The sequence below is a fragment of the Mobula hypostoma genome, chromosome 4 (genome assembly GCF_963921235.1).
Source record: "Mobula hypostoma chromosome 4, sMobHyp1.1, whole genome shotgun sequence".
NCBI classification, from domain to species: Eukaryota; Metazoa; Chordata; class Chondrichthyes; order Myliobatiformes; family Myliobatidae; genus Mobula; species Mobula hypostoma.
The window spans coordinates 64184450-64201915 of NC_086100.1; the positions used below are offsets into that span (position 1 = coordinate 64184450).

The window sequence follows — 17466 nt, forward strand, 5'->3', positions numbered from 1 at the left end:
AGTCTCTGGCTGAATGTACTCCTGTGCCCACCCAGTACATTATGTAGTGGATGGGAGACATTGACCAAGATGGCATGCAACTTAGACAGCATCCTCTTTTCAGACACCACCGTGAGAGAGTCCAGTTCAATCCCCACAACATCACTGGCCTTACGAATGAGTTTGTTGATTCTGTTGGTGTCTGCTACCCTCAGCCTGCTGCCCCAGCACACAACAGCAAGCATGATAGCACTGGCCACCACAGACTCGTAGAACACCCTCAGCATCGTCCGGCAGATGTTAAAGGACCTCAGTCTCCTCGGAAAATGGAGACGGCTCTGACCCTTCTTGTAGACAGCCTCAATGTTCTTAGACCAGTCCAGTTTATTGTCAATTCGTATCCCCAGGTATCTGTAATCCTCCACCATGTCCACGCTGACCCCCTCGATGGAAACAGAGGTCACTGGTACCTTAGCTCTCCTCAAGTCTACCACCAGCTCCTTAGTCTTTTTCACATTAAGCTGCAGATAATTCTGCTCACACCATGTGACAAAGTTTCCTACTGTAGTCCTGTACTCAACCTCATCTCCCCTGCTGATGCATCCAACTATGGCAGAGTCATCCGAAAACTTCTGAAGATGACAAGACTCTGTGCAGTAGTTGAAGTCCGAGGTGTAAATGGTGAAGAGAAAGGGAGACAAGACAGTCCCCTGTGGAGCCCCAGTGCTGCTGATCACTCTGTTGGACACACAGTGTTGCAAGCACACGTGCTGTGGTCTGCCAGTCAGGTAATCAAGAATCCATGATACCAGGAAAGCATCCACCTGCATCGCTGTCAGCTTCTCCCCCAGCAGAGCAGGGCAGATGGTGTTGAACACACTGGAGAAGTCAAAAAACATGACCCTCAGAGTGCTTGCTGGCTTGTCCAGGTGAGCGTAGACACGGTTCAGCAGGTAGACGATGGCATCCTCAACTTCTAGTCGGGGCTGGTAGGCGAACTGGAGGGGATCTAAGTGTGGCCTGAACATAGGCCGGAGCAGCTCCAGAACAAGTCTCTCCAGGGTCTTCATGATGTGGGAGGTCAATGCCACCGGTCTGTAGTCATTGAGGCCGCTGGGACGCGGCGTCTTCGGCACAGGGATGAAGCAGGATGTCTTCCACAGTACAGGAACCCTCCGGAGCCTCAGGCTCATGTTGAATACATGGCGAAGTACTCCACATAGCTGAGGGGCACAGGCTTTGAGCACCCTGGTACTGACACCATCTGGTCCTGCAGCCTTGCTCGGGTTGAGACGTTTCAGCTGTCTTCTCACCTTTTCCATTGCAGACTGAATTCACAAAGTTTATTTGTGTGTGAAAATCTCCTTTTATCACTTTACACCTTTGTACATTATCTATAACAAATTTTAAGTTGGCTGTTTTTTTGTTGAGAAGTGTCTTTAAAAGGAAGTATCAAAACAACGAATGTGGGAAAAGGAAATTGCAATTTAGAGATTTGTCTATAGTTTGTACTTTATTGTTGTCATTAGTCTGTCATCTGTCACCATATATGACTTGAAGATTCATTTTCTTGTGGCCATACACAACAAATCTATAGAATAGTAGCTCTAACAGAATGAAAGACTGGCCAACTAGAGTGCTTGACCAGAGTGCAGAAGAAAACAAAGTGCAAATGAAAATACAATGAAGAGTCCTTGAAAGTGTGTCCATTGGTTGTGGGAACATTTCAATGATGAGGCAAGTGAAGATGAGTGAAGTTATCCCCTTTGGTTCAAGAGCCTAATGGTTGAGGGGTAGTAACAGTTCCTGAACATGGTGGTGTGAGTCCTGAGGCACTGGTACCTTCTTCCTGAAAACAGCAGCGAGAAGAGATCATGTCCTGGGTGTTGGGGACCCCTGATGATGGATGCTGCTTTCCTACGACGGTGTTTCATATAGATGTACTCAATGATTGGGAAGGCTTTTCCTGTGAGAGTCAGGGCTGAATCTACTATTTTTTGCAGGATTTTCCAATCGAGTGTATTGGTGTTTCCATACCTGGCTCTGATGCAGCCAGTCACTAAGCTCTCCACTACACATATATAAATGTTTATCAAAGTTTTAGATGTCATGTCGAATCTCCACAAACTCCTAAGGAAGTAGAGGTGCTGCCGTACTTTATTCATAATTGCACTTAGGTTTTGGGCCCAGGATAGGTCCTCTGCAATAGTGAAACCTAGAGATTTAAAGTTGTAAACCCTCACACCTCTGATCTTCCGATGAGGACTGGCTCGTGGATCTCTGCTTTCCATCTTTTGAAGTTTGTAATCAGTTCCTTGGTCTTGCTGACATTAAGTGAGAGGTTGTTGTTATGACATCACTTAGCCAGATTGTCAGTTTCCCTCCTATGTACTGATTCATCACCATCTTTGATTCAGCCTAGGACAGTGGTGTCTCCAGCAAAATTGAATATGGCATTGGAGCTGTGCTTAGCCACACGTTCATAAGTGTAAAGAGAGCAGAGCAGGGGGCTAAGCACACAGCCTTGTGGTATATCTCTGTTGATAGATACCCTGGAAGAGATGTTGTTGCCAATTCAAACTGAGTGGGGACTTCAAGTGAGGAAATCACAGATCCAATTGTGCAAGGAAATACTAAGGCCAACATCTTGGAACTCATTGATTAGTTTTGAGGGAATGATATATTGAATGCTGTGCTGTAATCGATAAGGAGCATCCTGATGTATGCATCTTTGTTGTCCAGATGTTCCAGAGTTGAGTGAAGAACCAATGGGAAGTCATGTACTGTAGACCTGTTGCTCCAGTAGACAAATTTGAGCAGATCCAAGTTGCTTCTCAGACAGGAGTTGATATATTTTATCTTCAACCTCTGAAAACAATTCATCTCTGTGGATGTAAGTGCAATAGGATGATAGTCATTGAGGCAGGCTACCACGCTCTTCTTGGGCACCGAGATATATTTAAGGCCTGCTTGAAGCAGGTGAGTACCACACACCGCCAAAACAAGAGGTTAAAGATCTCAGCGTACACACCAGTCAGCTGATTAGCACAGGTCTTTAGTATGTGGCCTGGTACCCCTTCATTCCAGATGCTTTCCTTAGTTCCACCCTCCTGAAACTTCAGAGTCTTTGACTTCAGAGTCTGAAATCTTAGAAACCTAGGAGTTTGTGATGGTTCCTCGATATTCTGGTGGCCAACCCGAGTATAGAAGGCATTGAGCTCAGCTGGGAGTAAAGCCCTACTGTCTCCATGTTGCTTGAATTAACTTTATAGAAGATGATAGCATTCAAAACACGCTGGTCAAAGCAACACTCACAACACGCATCTGCAAAGCAACACTGACCCCAGCATCTGCAGATTATTTTGTGTTTACAATAGCATTCAAGCCGGGCCACAACAGCCGAGCATCCCTTGTTAATTCAAATTTGGTACGGAATTTCCACTTTGTCCATAAGATAACTTTCCAGAGATCATACCTAGACCTCTATTAACTTTCTTGGTCTCTACACTTCAATGCCTCTGATCTGGTCCTCAGCAGATTTTGGATCTCATGGTTCATCCAGGGCTCCTGATAATGGAAGACTCTGAATGACATCTACATCCATTGTAATGAGGTTTGTTACAACCATGGTGAATTCATTCAGATCCACAGATGAGTGCTTGAACACTACCCAGTCCATTGACGCAAGGCAATCCCGTAACTGCTCGTCTCCCTCCTACAACTGCCTCTTTGTTGTCCTAATCTCTCAAGCTCTGCATATGTTTCAGAAGAATACACATACCAATACTTCATTCATATACAACACTGGGTGGCATCAGTATCTACCCACTGCTGGCTGGCTTTTCATCATCATCTTCCCTTACTTACCAACATTCAATACATTATGAAAATCTGGCATTAAAAAGCTATTGCAATAAAACTGAAATATTGATGAAAACACCCAGCAGGTCAGGTAGCACTTGCCAAAAGAAAACATGGTCCACATTTCAGGTTGGAGATACTTGGTCTGAACTAGGAAAGAAAGATGTAAAAAAGACTATTTATTTTATCAAGACCAATGTGATCAAAGGTCATCATACAGTCTAGTTTTCAAGATAACTTTCAGGCACAAGACAGCATTCTGATGGAATGTTCTCCAATTGTCTGGATGATTAGAGTTCCAATAATACTAACAAGCCCTGAATCTATCTAAGACAAAATGGTTTACTTGATTAACTCAATCCTTCATTCCCTTTACAAATGACACACAATGGCTGTAGTTCTTGCCATTTGTATTAATGGATTAATTCACTAAGGTTTCTTCAGAAACCAGCTCCCTAGCTTGAGCAAGGCAAATGCAATAGGAAATTTATCCCCTTTATATCCTTTCCCAAGTTACACACCAATCTGACTTGAAAATGTATCTCCATTACTTTAGCAATATTTTGCTAAACTCCTAAACTCCCTCAAACAGCATGGTAGGCCCACCATAATCTCATGGATTACCGCCATTTTTCAAGGACAACAGAAACAGACGATGTTTATTGTCTGTGACTGTTTTGACGGATTAAACATAAACAAAAATAAGACAATGTGACAATTACTGACTGAAACTGAGCAAATAGGAATGAATCCTAAACATCCTGGCCTCTTATCTCTTCTCCCCCGCCTTTCATCTCCCCCCAGGTCCCCTCCTCCTTCCTTTTCTCCTATGGTCCACTCTTCTCTCTTATAAGATTCCTTCATCTCCAGCCCTTTACCTTTCATACCCACCTGGCTTCACTGATCACTTTCTGCCTATTCTCCTTCCTCTCCCCCCACCCCTTTATTCTAGCATCTTCCTTTTCAGTCTTGATGAAGGGTCTTGACTGTTCATTTATTTCCATAGATGCTGCCTGACCTGCCGAATTCCTCCAGCCCGCTCTGTGCTTGTCGAAATAGAAATCAAACTATAAAGCAATACATCGAAATGCAATGGAGAGTCCATTCTTACCCAATCAGCTAGACTTAACTGTTGGAGTTTGATGTTATATAAAAGAAATTTTTGAAAGATTTTGATACAAATTGATACTTAGGAATATGGGAATAAAAGCCAGAACTTTCTCCGTCAGAAAGGAATGTACTTTTTGAACCTATTGCCTTTTCAATTTCTGAACGCTGTATACTCTAAATACTTCTCTATTTCTCAGAAACAATTATATCACTGATACCCATATTAACTTGAACAATATACATGTAAATAACTCAGCCTTTAAATTGACATTTTCCTACTTTTCATGTTAATCTAAATGCAACCAGACAATTAGAAATAATTCCTATTTCTGCATCAGAAGGTACTAAAATTTAAATTTATTAATTCTGGAACTTATATCTAGGTGGTAAAATAACATTGCTGTTTGCACATTTTCTTCGGTTATCTTAATTGTAGCTTCAGAATGGATTTTCTTATTTGTACTTCTTCGGAGTGAGAGCTAAAGGAATAAAAAATCTTCTTAAAGATTTGCTTAATATTGGGCAAATAAATGCTAGACATAGATTAATTCTGAGTGACTATAGGCTGGTTGTGAGCATACCTTTTGATTCTTCCATGATAAACCAATATAGTGGTCTGAGAAAGTGTTACAAATATTCTTGTGGTGAACTTACACTGATAATCTGTATTACAAATGCTTGGATCTTCTTGAGAAATGTAATTGTTACACTTGCAACTTTAGTCATTTGTCCTTTTTAAAACTATTAGGAAATGTTCACTTGCTGGGGTTTTGTGCACTATGCTCCAGAGTCAGACTCTTCTTCAAGAAGCACAACTAACTTCAAGCCTTTGTCCTTGTGGGGGAATAAGCCCACTGAGGGTAACCAGAGCAGACCAGGAGCAAGATTAGCAATTTCCCGAATCTTGTTTGTCTCAAATTGACTTGTTGGGATACTCAGTTAATTAATTTCAAGATGTATTTTTGGTCTTTCATGGATACCTTTCTTACTGACTGGTAAGAGGCTGTTACCAAGAAACTAATAGCAGGTCTCATTTTGAATTGTGTACCTATATCTTCCTACTGATGAATAAGTTTCCCAAGGTAAATATTTGTCGTAAGCGTTTCTCAGACACAGTAATCTCAGTACCTCGAATTCTGTAATGTCTGTTCCTTGTGTGGCCGTGTGAGAGCCATAACCAGGTAAATTGGTTCACTCTTCCTACTAAAGCAGCTCAGATGAATATAAAAGAAAATGGTGGTGAAGAATATTCCATTCTGTTTAATAGTGTTTTGATTTAATGGATAAATGATCAGAAGAAGTAATTTTTATATTAGATGATTCATTCTTTTTGAATATATTAAGTTATCAATGCAGTAAAAGGTGAATTACAGTAAGTCAAAGTAAAAGGAAAACATGCAGGTTTGGAAACTTGATCATTAAACAGATGGGTTTTTTTTAAACCATTGTTAAGAATGAGTGCATAAAATGGATTGTAATTCAATTTCTGGAAGATTTTTTCAGAAACATGGCAATAATTCGGCATGAAATTATGGAATTCCCCTTCTAAATACCTGCAAGCTCAGGGGTTGTTCATAATCATGAAAAACCAGAATATCCTAACAGATTTTCATTGGCAAGTACCCACTTGTGCAGTAACACTGGAGTTCATCACTGGAGAGTAAATTTCTTTCCAGTGATCAGCAGTTCAATAATATTTCTATCAAATTGATTTAGACAGGTGTAATGTACATACAATACTCCCAGTAGCCATCCACTTCAACTCTGCTTCCCACTCCCATTCAGATATGTCCATACATTGCCTCCTCTACTGCCATGATGAGGCTAAACTCAGTTTGGAGGAGCAACACCTCGTATACCGTCCAGGTAGTCTCCAGCCCCTTGGTATGAACATAGAATTCTCCAACTTCTGGTAATTCCCTCCCCCTCCCTTCCTCCACCCCTATGTCACTCTGTCCCCTCCCCCAGCTGCCTATCTCCTCCCTCATGGTTCCACCTCCTTCCACTACCCATTGTGTTTTCCCCTATTCCTTCTTCACCTTTCCTGCCCATCACCTCCCTGCTTCCCCTCCCCCACCCCTTTATCTTTCCCCTTACTGGTTTTTCACCTGGAACCTACCAGCCTTCTCCTTCCTACCCTCACCTCGCCTTCTTTATAGGGCCTCTGCCCCTTCCCTCTTCAGTCCTGATGAAGGATTCCGGCCCGAAACATCGACCGATCTTTTCCACAGATGCTGCCCGACCTGCTGAGTTCCTCCAGCGTGTTGTAAGTCTCCACCACACAACTTTAGAAGTTGTCAAAGTTTTAGATGTCATACTGGATCTTCGCAAACTCCTGAGGAAGCAGAAGTGCTGCTGTGCTTTCTTCATAATTGTATTTACATGCTGGGCCCAGGACAGATTCTCCAAAATGATAGCACCAAGGTAAAGTTGCTGACCTTCTCCATCTCTGATGCTCCAATGAGGACATATGCCTGTGATATTAAACCTGATTCAGAATAGTTACAGCAACAAAGGAGGCCATTTGACTAATCAATTCCACACCAGCTATTTGCAATAACATTCCATCTGATTCTGTACTCCTGCCCTCTCCTCATAGCCTGTAAATTGCTGCCAATCAGATTCCTGAAGCTATAGATGAATCTGCCTCCACTACTGACCTTGCCTTCATTCCAGAACTTAACCTCTCATTCAGAAATTTTATCTTTTTAACGCTTTATCTTTTGTTCTTCATCATTCTCCTTCCAAGTTCCCTAGTTCTTGATTCTTCTGCAATGGGGAGCAATTTCCCTCCATCTGCTTTGCCTGCACTCTTCATGAGCTTAAATGACTCCCTGCAATCTCCTCTAACCCACAGAAAAGAATCCTATCTATTCCAATGGATCCACATAGCTGAAGTCCATCATCTCTGGATTGATTTTGGTAAATACTTTCTACACCCTTTTTGAAGTATGAGTGAGGACAGGTTATTCCTCTGTTATCTCGAACATACCAAAAGCACTGGGTTACCTGTACAATTTTGCTCTTCATTCCATCATAGACATATATTTGTTCTCTCTACAGCTCTACATCTATGTAACTTTTAAAAATGTCCACTTTCACTATTCTTAGTCTGGTAAAGAGTCATTCATCTGAACTATTAACCCTGTTTCTTTCTCCTCAGACCCTACCTAACTTCCTAATCATTTATGATATTTCTTCAGTGAAACTAGGTATCGACGAGCACTTTCTTTGCCTCATTTAGATTTTCCTAAATGTTATCCGGCTGGTGGCATAATGGCATCAGCACCGGACTTCAGAGTGAAGGCTCCCGAGTTCGAATCCAGCCAGCTCCCTTGCAGGCTTTCCATCCATGCTGGGTTGAGCATCGAGCTAGCAACTCAGCCTAGGAAAATAAGAAAGCCTGCTAAAAAACAGGCCGCCACGACGGCGTCCCGATGACTCCACTCAGAGTTAACGGCTTAAAAAAACATGTTATCTACAGTGATGCTTGATGCATCTGAAATAAATGTGCATGCTTTTAAAACATAGCAACTATTTTGTTCATCAATGTGATTTCAAAATATTATGTATTATGCCTTAGTTTTACAATCATGATCTTATTTCCTAATGAGTATGTAAGCAGGGTACACCTTGGCCCCACACTCATAATATTTCCAATCAAGAGTTCATTTGACTCTCAGCCCACTCTGGTACTGAATTCTGTCAGTGCAATAAAAGATTAATCTCTTTTATCACCAAGTTTTATATCATGGGAATTAAAGCACCATTCTTAATTGCTGCCACAGTCCTCTAAATGAGGAATGCTGAATTTCAAACTTCTTATCATGATGTATTTCTGAAATGTATCCCAATTTTCTTTGACAAAGAGAAATAATGCATGAAGAATCATTAATCTTCTGCTACTGAGATGAAGTGAGTTCTCTGCAAGAATTACTACAATCTTTAGTATACAATCATGAATGTCATTAATATAAATTATATCGCTACAGCAGGATTAAGGGGGAAATAAAATAAGGTGTTAGTGAGGAAATGGCTAATAATATGATTTGGAGCATTTTTTTCACCTCTGCATGCATTTCATCTATATTGATGGAATGGAAATTATGAATTCTTTTTCAGCACAAAAGGTCTTAAATGAAATGAGTTGATGCAATCTCAGATTAGTTCCTACTGGGTATGAAAGCTACTCATTATTCTAACATGTTCTAAGTTGTTGTTTCATTAAAACCTTGGTGAAAATGGGATGAAGATAAAGTGAATTTGCCCTGCAAGTTGAGAAGAGAAAAGAAGAGAATATGTTTGATCATATACAATCAATCCTTTTTATTATAACTTTGAGGTTTAGTCAGAACTGTAAACTTCCAGAACTCTAAGGCTAAAATATTATGGAGAAAAAGTCCATTTAAGTGAAGCATTCCATCGATTTGTTAACAGCCCCACATATCCGCTAACCTCATCCTTTCAACTATTGGATGTTTTCTTCCTTATTGAGCTCCATCAAGCTAAAGTAAATAAAATATATGAAAACTAACTTGATATTTTCTTCTTGCTAAGCTGTCAGCTATTTTATATTTCATTAAATTGGATAGGTTGGGTGAGTGGGCAAACTCATGGCAGATGCAATTTAATGTGGATAAATGTGAAGTTATCCACTTTGGTGGCAAAAATAGGAAAACAGATTATTATCTGAATGGTGGCCGATTAGGAAAAGGGGAGGTGCAACGAGACCTGGGTGTCATTATACACCAGTCATTGAAAGTGGGCATGCAGGTACAGCAGGCGGTGAAAAAGGCGAACGGTATGCTGGCATTTATAGCGAGAGGATTCGAGTACAGGAGCAGGGAGGTACTACTGCAGTTGTACAAGGCCTTGGTGAGACCACACCTGGAGTATTGTGTGCAGTTTTGGTCCCCTAATCTGAGGAAAGACATCCTTGCCATAGAGGGAGTACAAAGAAGGTTCACCAGATTGATTCCTGGGATGGCAGGTCTTTCATATGAAGAAAGACTGGATGAACTGGGCTTGTACTCGTTGGAATTTAGAAGATTGAGGGGGGATCTGATTGAAACGTATAAGATCCTAAAGGGATTGGACAGGCTAGATGCGGGAAGATTGTTCCCGATGTTGGGGAGGTCTAGAACGAGGGGTCACAGTTTGAGGATAGAGGGGAAGCCTTTTAGGACCGAGGTTAGGAAAAACTTCTTCACACAGAGAGTGGTGAATCTGTGGAATTCTCTGCCACAGCAAACTGTTGAGGCCAGTTCATTAGCTATGTTTAAAAGGAAGTTAGATATGGCCCTTGTGGCTACAGGGGTCACGGGGTATGGAGGGAAGGCTGGGTTCTGAGTTGGATGATCAGCCATGATCATAATAAATGGCGGTGCAGGCTCGAAGGGCCGAATGGCCTACTCCTGCACCTATTTTCTATGTTTCTATGTTTCTATCATTCAAAATTTCTACGCTCTCTACTTTCTTGTTCTTCCAGCAGCTGGTGCTCCTCTATTTATGTCTATCTGACATTATAACTTCGTTGATCTACTTATGGAAAGAGGTTGCACTGCAGAGAACACTTCATGCTTGCCTGAAGCAGCAGGAAGGTATGAATTTCTTGTACTACAAGACTTCCACTCTATCTAATCCCATCTACCCTCACATGGACAACATTCTTCTGCCCCCTCTCTATTCATGTTTCCATCTACATTCCTCTTAAATGTTGCAAGTTACGTCAATATGAAATGCAATACTTCCCACTCATCTGGATTAATCTCCACCTGCCATTTTCTGCCCAAATTTCTAAATGACTCATGTTCTGTTTTATCTTTTGACAACCTTCCTCACTATTCACAACTCCACCAATTTTTGTATCATCTGAAGAATTGCTCAACAGGCAACTTTCTTCACTCTTCGCCCTTGCATTTCCAGTCTCCAATCAGATTAACACCCCGTTCTCCCAAAGAAGGTAGTTGATTTAAGGCCAATTACAGGTGAAAAACTAATGACGGTCATAACAGTGACACCTCCTGTTTTGACTGATTTTTTTTTAACTCCCATTGAACGGATGCTTACATACATGAAACAATTGCTAGATAATTATGGTTAAAACACCTTTGTTTTAAAGATTGAAATTTTATTAACATAAGAAATTGTTTTCCCCTGCATTGTATTAAATGATGTACCAGACTGTGTTAATCCAAATCATGTTGAAATTGTTCTTGTTATATTGACTGATGACTGAAGAGGCTGAATGTAATTGCAGTATTAGAGATGTATACGATTGTTCTATGATGATGTTGAAGTAATCCATTTAATTCAGGTTTAATATCTAGCAATAGAAATCAAAAACTGTAGATGCTAGAAATCAGAACCAAAATCAAAAAGGACTGGCAGCATTTATGCAAAGAGAAAAGGAATCATGTTTCAATTCAGTGTAATATTTGGCAACATTACTAAGCAGGTGTGTTCATTTTAGAGGTGGAAAAACTAATATAGCTTAATTGGTAAAATCAAAGTTGTTCTTTTTCATCGCAGACACGAGGAAATCTGCAAATGCTGGAAATTCAAGCAACACACACAAAAAAATGCTGGTGAACGCAGCAGGCCAGGCAGCATCTACAGGAAGAGGTACAGTCGATGTTTCTGGCCAGCCCTGGCCAGAAACATCGACTGTACCTCTTCCTGTAGATGCTGCCTGGCCTGCTGCATTCACCAGCATTTTTTGTGTGTGTTGCTTGTTCTTTTTCATGTTGCTTAAGGCTAAATCATTCTCATTAGTTTATATTGGTACCTAAACTTTAGAGGATTGGAGAGCAGAATGTTTGCTTTAAATGCAAATACCCTGATATGCCACCAAACATGTTGTTCCAATGGGGTATAATATTTTTGAGTTTACTTCAATCTCTTTAGTTTCTACATAATCCCGGTAGCATGCAATAGCTATTTCTTTCTCTGTGGTTGTAAAAATCGGAAGATCTCATATTCCACAGGAAAGCAATGTAATACCTCGTCTCTTTCGTTTGATATAACCAAATCAGTTTGAAAATAATGAGCAGAATGATTCATTTATTTGCTTTGATCCTTTATCAACTACTTCAGTTTCTTTCCAAATTCGAAAGTGAACTTGACATCTACTTTGGTGCACGGGCAATATATTCTGCAAGAAAAGTTAAGCACCATGTCTGTACATGGCATGAAACACAGATCATAGTCACTGACGTCTGCACTGCAAACAAACAGAGGCATGCAATATTAAACGCCGGAATGTGGCATCTCAAATTTACCGACCACGTTTCTATTCTCATGCCTTACTGAATATATGGAAGGTAGCATTGATCGTGAAGTAGCACGGTGAATAGCTTAAAGAGTAGGTACTTAATACGTCCTAATTCAGTTTATAGCAAGGTATTGTTGCATAATATAAATACATGGGTTTGCACTGGATCCTTGGAAAGTATGAATAATTGAGAGTCTTGAGTTGGAGAAAAGAAACACTTTGACATACGGAATGGTCCATTTTCCTGTCAAGATTTATAAAGGTATTTGAGTAATGGAGAACTAAAATGGAAGTTACCACGTGGAAAACAAAAATGGAAGCCTAATGTGTATTATGTGTCTGCTTTCTGACACGGTAGGTTTTTACAGAGCAGCCAAGTTATCAGGGAAATGCATCAAATTTGTAAATAACGAGACAAGACCAACAATGCTGCGTGTCACGTTACACTTGTCATTTGGTTAAACTTACAAACCAGTGTCAGACTGAAAACTGAAACCATCTGAATTCGCAAATAAATTATTGAAAAGGTTTTGTGTCTCTTTACTCGAACCAATTGATCACCAGCTGATAAAAGTGACCTTCTGGCGTGTAAAGCTGGATTCATTGATAGGTTGGGCGAGGAGTGAATACTGAAAATTGCTCTGTGTGTACGAACACAGCCGTAGGGACGCGAGTTTCAATGTGTAGCCGCCTGCTGCACTGTCTGGTTTCAGCACCATGGAAAGTAACAAGCGCCTCAGGCAGGTCATCAAAGAGATGCGCTCCGACTTGAAAAAACTGGAGTCAGAAAACAAGGCCCTCCGAGTGAAGTTAAGTCAGAACGGTAAACGAACAGAAACGTTGGATGAAGCAACAATTTCAGCTCTGCACCAGCAGCTAAAATCCGAGGAGGCGTTAACGCACGCTAACCTGCGCAGGAATATCTCTGTCCCCGTACTGGAAGAAGAACCCCGAGGTACACAAAACAAGGGAAATGCGAAATATTGTATTCTGCATTTACTCGTGATCGCTATCATTTTCAATGTTCGGCTACTCCTTAACTTTTCATACTTACGCTATTCCTCAGTTTGGAGATATGTAGATTCCATGTTAAAAATTTCCAGCTGGTACTGTTCAATTTATCAAGTCAAGTAACTCTTTCCTTTTACCCCTGCAATAGATGGCCACTTATGTCAGTCTGTGATTTTGGTTCTTTTTTTTCTCTCTGCACTACTGTAGCCTGGTCTGCTGGACAAGTCCCAGCATCAAATAATCTGGCAAAGAAAAATTATGTTCCACTAACTACTGGATTACCCCTTTCGGTCGCATCTTATCAGATCTATTTCCTCTGCTCAATTCCTTACTCTCCACCTTCTTTATCAACTATAAACTCTTTTTTCCCTTTCCCCAGTTCTGATGAAGTTTTCTCAACCTGAAACGCATTGGATATAACTGATATTCGTTTACAGATAACAGGATGACGGTGCGACGCTACTCCATATCTTCCTTACGTGCCTTCACAATTGGTAATAAATATCATAAAGCTCCAGATCAAAATCAAAGTCATCAAAGGAGTGAACAAGAGGGACCAGAATCGGCTGCAACTACTCACTCTTGTGCAATAATGAAAGTCATGAAGGGCCAGGGGATTCTTGCTGAACTGCCAGCGGCTGGAAGCTCCGAAGAGAAACATCCTCAAGATGCACCATTCCAAGAATACGAACATAAGTGCAAGTAAGCAGTAAAAGACTATGCTCCTTAGATCAAAAATGTGAACAATGTTGCAAAAATAACTTCATATTAGACCAATTTTTGTGTATAAAGTTCAGAAGAATGTAATGATTTCATAAAATATTTCAATTAGATTTGCATTCAAATAATGGTGTAGAGCAGAAGTTAGTTGTGTCTTGTAGTGGGTGTGTTGAAACTGGAAATCTAGCAGAAAATGCTCCAGACGCACACCAACTCGGTCAGTAGCTGTGGAGCAGCAAAAGTAGGTGACATTTCATTCACATTTTGCAAATGTTTCCTCTTTTAAATCAAATTTTTATTCAAAATTTCTGCAGCAAGCCAACAAACATACAACCACAGAAATATACAGCACGGAAACAGGCCCTTTTGGTGATACCTACGCACACTATTGCCATTTGCCCATATTATGCCTCTTTGCCCCAAGACTTCTCCTGTGCAAGTGTACTTTAAAGGCTTTAATTGCTTCTGCCTGTAACTTCTCTTCAGGTGGCTCATTTCAGGTAACCACCACCACCTGCATGAAATTTGACCCATCGGATCTCCTTTAAGTTTCTCTCCTTTCACCTTAAATCTGTGTTGTCTAGTTCTAGATTCTCCTACCCTAGAGAAAAGGGCTATTTATTCTATCTCTGCCCTTCATAATTTGTTAAAGCTCTCGTCTGGTCACCATTTAGCCTCCTACACTCCACTGGATAAACCCTGTTTATCCAGTCTCTCCTTATAACTGCGGCCCTTCATTCCAGGCAGCATCCAGGTGAGGCTTCTGCACTCTCTCCATGGATGTCACTTTCTTGCTGTGGTCCGGCAAGCAGAACTGTACACAGTACTCCAAATGAGAATCAACATGACGTGCCAACTCCTGGCTGAATCAACCTATGAAACCGAGCATACAAAATGCTTTTTTTTTCACTACCTAATCTACCTGTGTCACTAGTTTCATTGAGCAATGGATTTCACCCCAAGATCCCTCTGCACATCAGTGTTCTTAAGGTTCCTGCCATTTTCTCTATGTGCCTACCAGGATTTGACTTGCCAACTAGTAATGCGTCACACCTGTACGGATTACATTCCATCTGCTCCCACTCTGTCCCACTGATCTGCCCCACTATATCCTTGGACAAACACCTTTGTTATCTGCGATTCCACCATTTTTTGTACCATCTGCCAACTTTGTCGAATCACCTGTATTCAATCTATATAATTTATATATATACTACAATAAAATCATCCTAGATGTATGTCACCTATTAAGACTTCCAGTTAGATCCCCGTGCACAAAATCATGCTGTCATCTTCTATTTAGTTTCTGTCTTTCCAAGTGATCATACATCCTGTCTCTCAGTATCTTCTCCAACAACATTCCTACCACTGATGTAAAGCTCTCCAGCCTGTGGTTTACATATCCTTGCTGAATATGGTATTAACTATTCTCCAGTCTTCTGATACCTCATCCCAGGCTAAAGAAGATGAAAAAACCTCTGTCAACAGCACTCCTCTCCCTTGCTTCCCTTAGCATCCTGGGACAGATCCTATAAGGCATTGCAGAATTGTCTGCCCTAAAGTGCTCCAGTATTTCTAATACTTCCCTCTTCCTTAGATAGACTGTTGCAGAATATCAGCATTACCCTTGCTACATCCTCCACAACCTTCTCACTGGTGAATACTAATGCAATTCATTTAGCACCTTGCTTATATCCCCAGACTCCACTCATACACTACCCTTTGACTCCTGATGAGACCCATTTCTTCCTCAGCTAACATCTTGCTTCTAATACACTTATGAAAGGTTTTCAGATTCTCCTTAATCCAATTTATCAGGGTCAATTTATGGTCCTTTTTTGCCCCCCTAATTTCTTAAGAAGGAATATAGGATATAGAACTGCAGTCAGTTCTTTCGTAAATCCCCTATAGACTTTAAACCATTAATATTCTTTGTTAACCAAGGTTCCCTAAACTTAACATCTTTGCTTCTAACCCTTGCAGTGAAATTCTGACTCTGTACTCTCGCTATTGCACTTTTAAACACCTGCCACTTATCAGATGATAACATAGATAAACATGCAAAAGTATAATTGTTAAATGAACTGTGTACAGTAGTGGTTAGAAAAGATACGGAGCAAATTCAACCATTTGAAATATACAAAAATACAACCATTGCCTTGGATTTACACAATCCTACTGTAAGTCTGTACTTATGTTCAGCCATTAATTAAAAAAACACTCAGCAAACAGGCAGTATCTCTGGAAAGAAGCAAAGTTTTAGATTGAAGACCCTTCAACAAAGTTCCCCACTTTTTCTGTTTTTATTTCATATTTCCAACCTAGAATTTTCTGATTTCAAATTTGTTATTTAAATTTTATGATCCAACTTTGACTTGCATATCCTGTTAGATATACGCTGACATCTGTTCAGTGACAACCACAAATAGATTATCATCGCAAAGTAAAGACAAGCATTCTATTCTATTCTGAGTCCTAATCAGATGTATTGGTATTTTTTCCAACAGGTATAAAATGAAATCGGTAACATTCCTTTTGCCAGTTGATGTTGTATCTCATTCTGAAAATCAAGGCTCTTCCCAGTGTTCAGGGTATCAGAGTTGTGATCAGCTGCCTCCTATTCAGGAGGTCGACTTCTAAGTGATTTACTTTCCATTTGAACTGTTTTACAAACATGTTTGCAAAAAATTGTTCTGTTATTTTACTAATGGTTTTCATAAAAGTCAAGATATCGTTATCGGGTCTGTGATACTTGCATTTCCATGACTGATTTAACATGGTTCAAATGTACATCTTCAGTATACAATGTACTAAGGAAATTCTTTATGTGTGATGTCACTGCTATAAATTTCAAATTTACTAAAGCTGTGGTAAAGTGTGAATAAGAAGCCCAAAATATAATTATTCACAAACAACAGGAATTCTGCAGATGCTGGAAATTCAATCAACACACATCAAAGTTGCTGGTGAACGCAGCAGGCCAGGCAGCATCTATAGGAAGAGGCGCAGTCGACGTTTCAGGCCGAGTCAGGACGAAGGGTCTCGGCCTGAAACGTCGACTGCGCCTCTTCCTATAGATGCTGCCTGGCCTGCTGCGTTCACCAGCAACTTTGATGTGTGTTGCTAATATAATTATTCAATTCAGTTGAAGAGCATTTCTGTGATTACACTATATATTTGCCTTTTATTTACCATTCAAAATTATGTCCTAATAAATGTATGTTGGGAAAATGGCATTAGAAAAACATATGCAACATTTTTATGACATGTGGCACTTGCTCAGCCAGGCTTACTTTCTGCTTCCAAAACTGAAATAATGAATGTATTTTCAGAATACTGGTGAGTCAAACACACTACGCATTAATGGGTCAACAAGGGAAATGTTATTTTTTAAGCTGAGATAATAATGATCTTTAACACACTGCCTAACAGGGTCGTAAAGCAGATGTGACTAAATTTTCAAAGGTAGATTGTATACTTAAAAAGCAAACAAAACCTCTGAGAGTTCAGTG

The 17466-nt window shown here is 40.3% G+C and overlaps 1 protein-coding gene across 1 annotated transcript; it reads left to right on the top strand.

Annotated features, from left to right (window-relative positions):
- The first annotated feature begins 12940 nt into the window (after positions 1-12940).
- LOC134345949 (putative coiled-coil domain-containing protein 195) lies at positions 12941-16594 on the top strand. Its single transcript, XM_063047296.1, has 3 exons — positions 12941-13178; positions 13672-13936; positions 16462-16594. Exons 1-3 carry the CDS (start codon positions 12941-12943, stop codon positions 16592-16594), a joined length of 636 nt encoding a protein of 211 aa, XP_062903366.1.
- Positions 16595-17466: the final 872 nt, after the last annotated feature.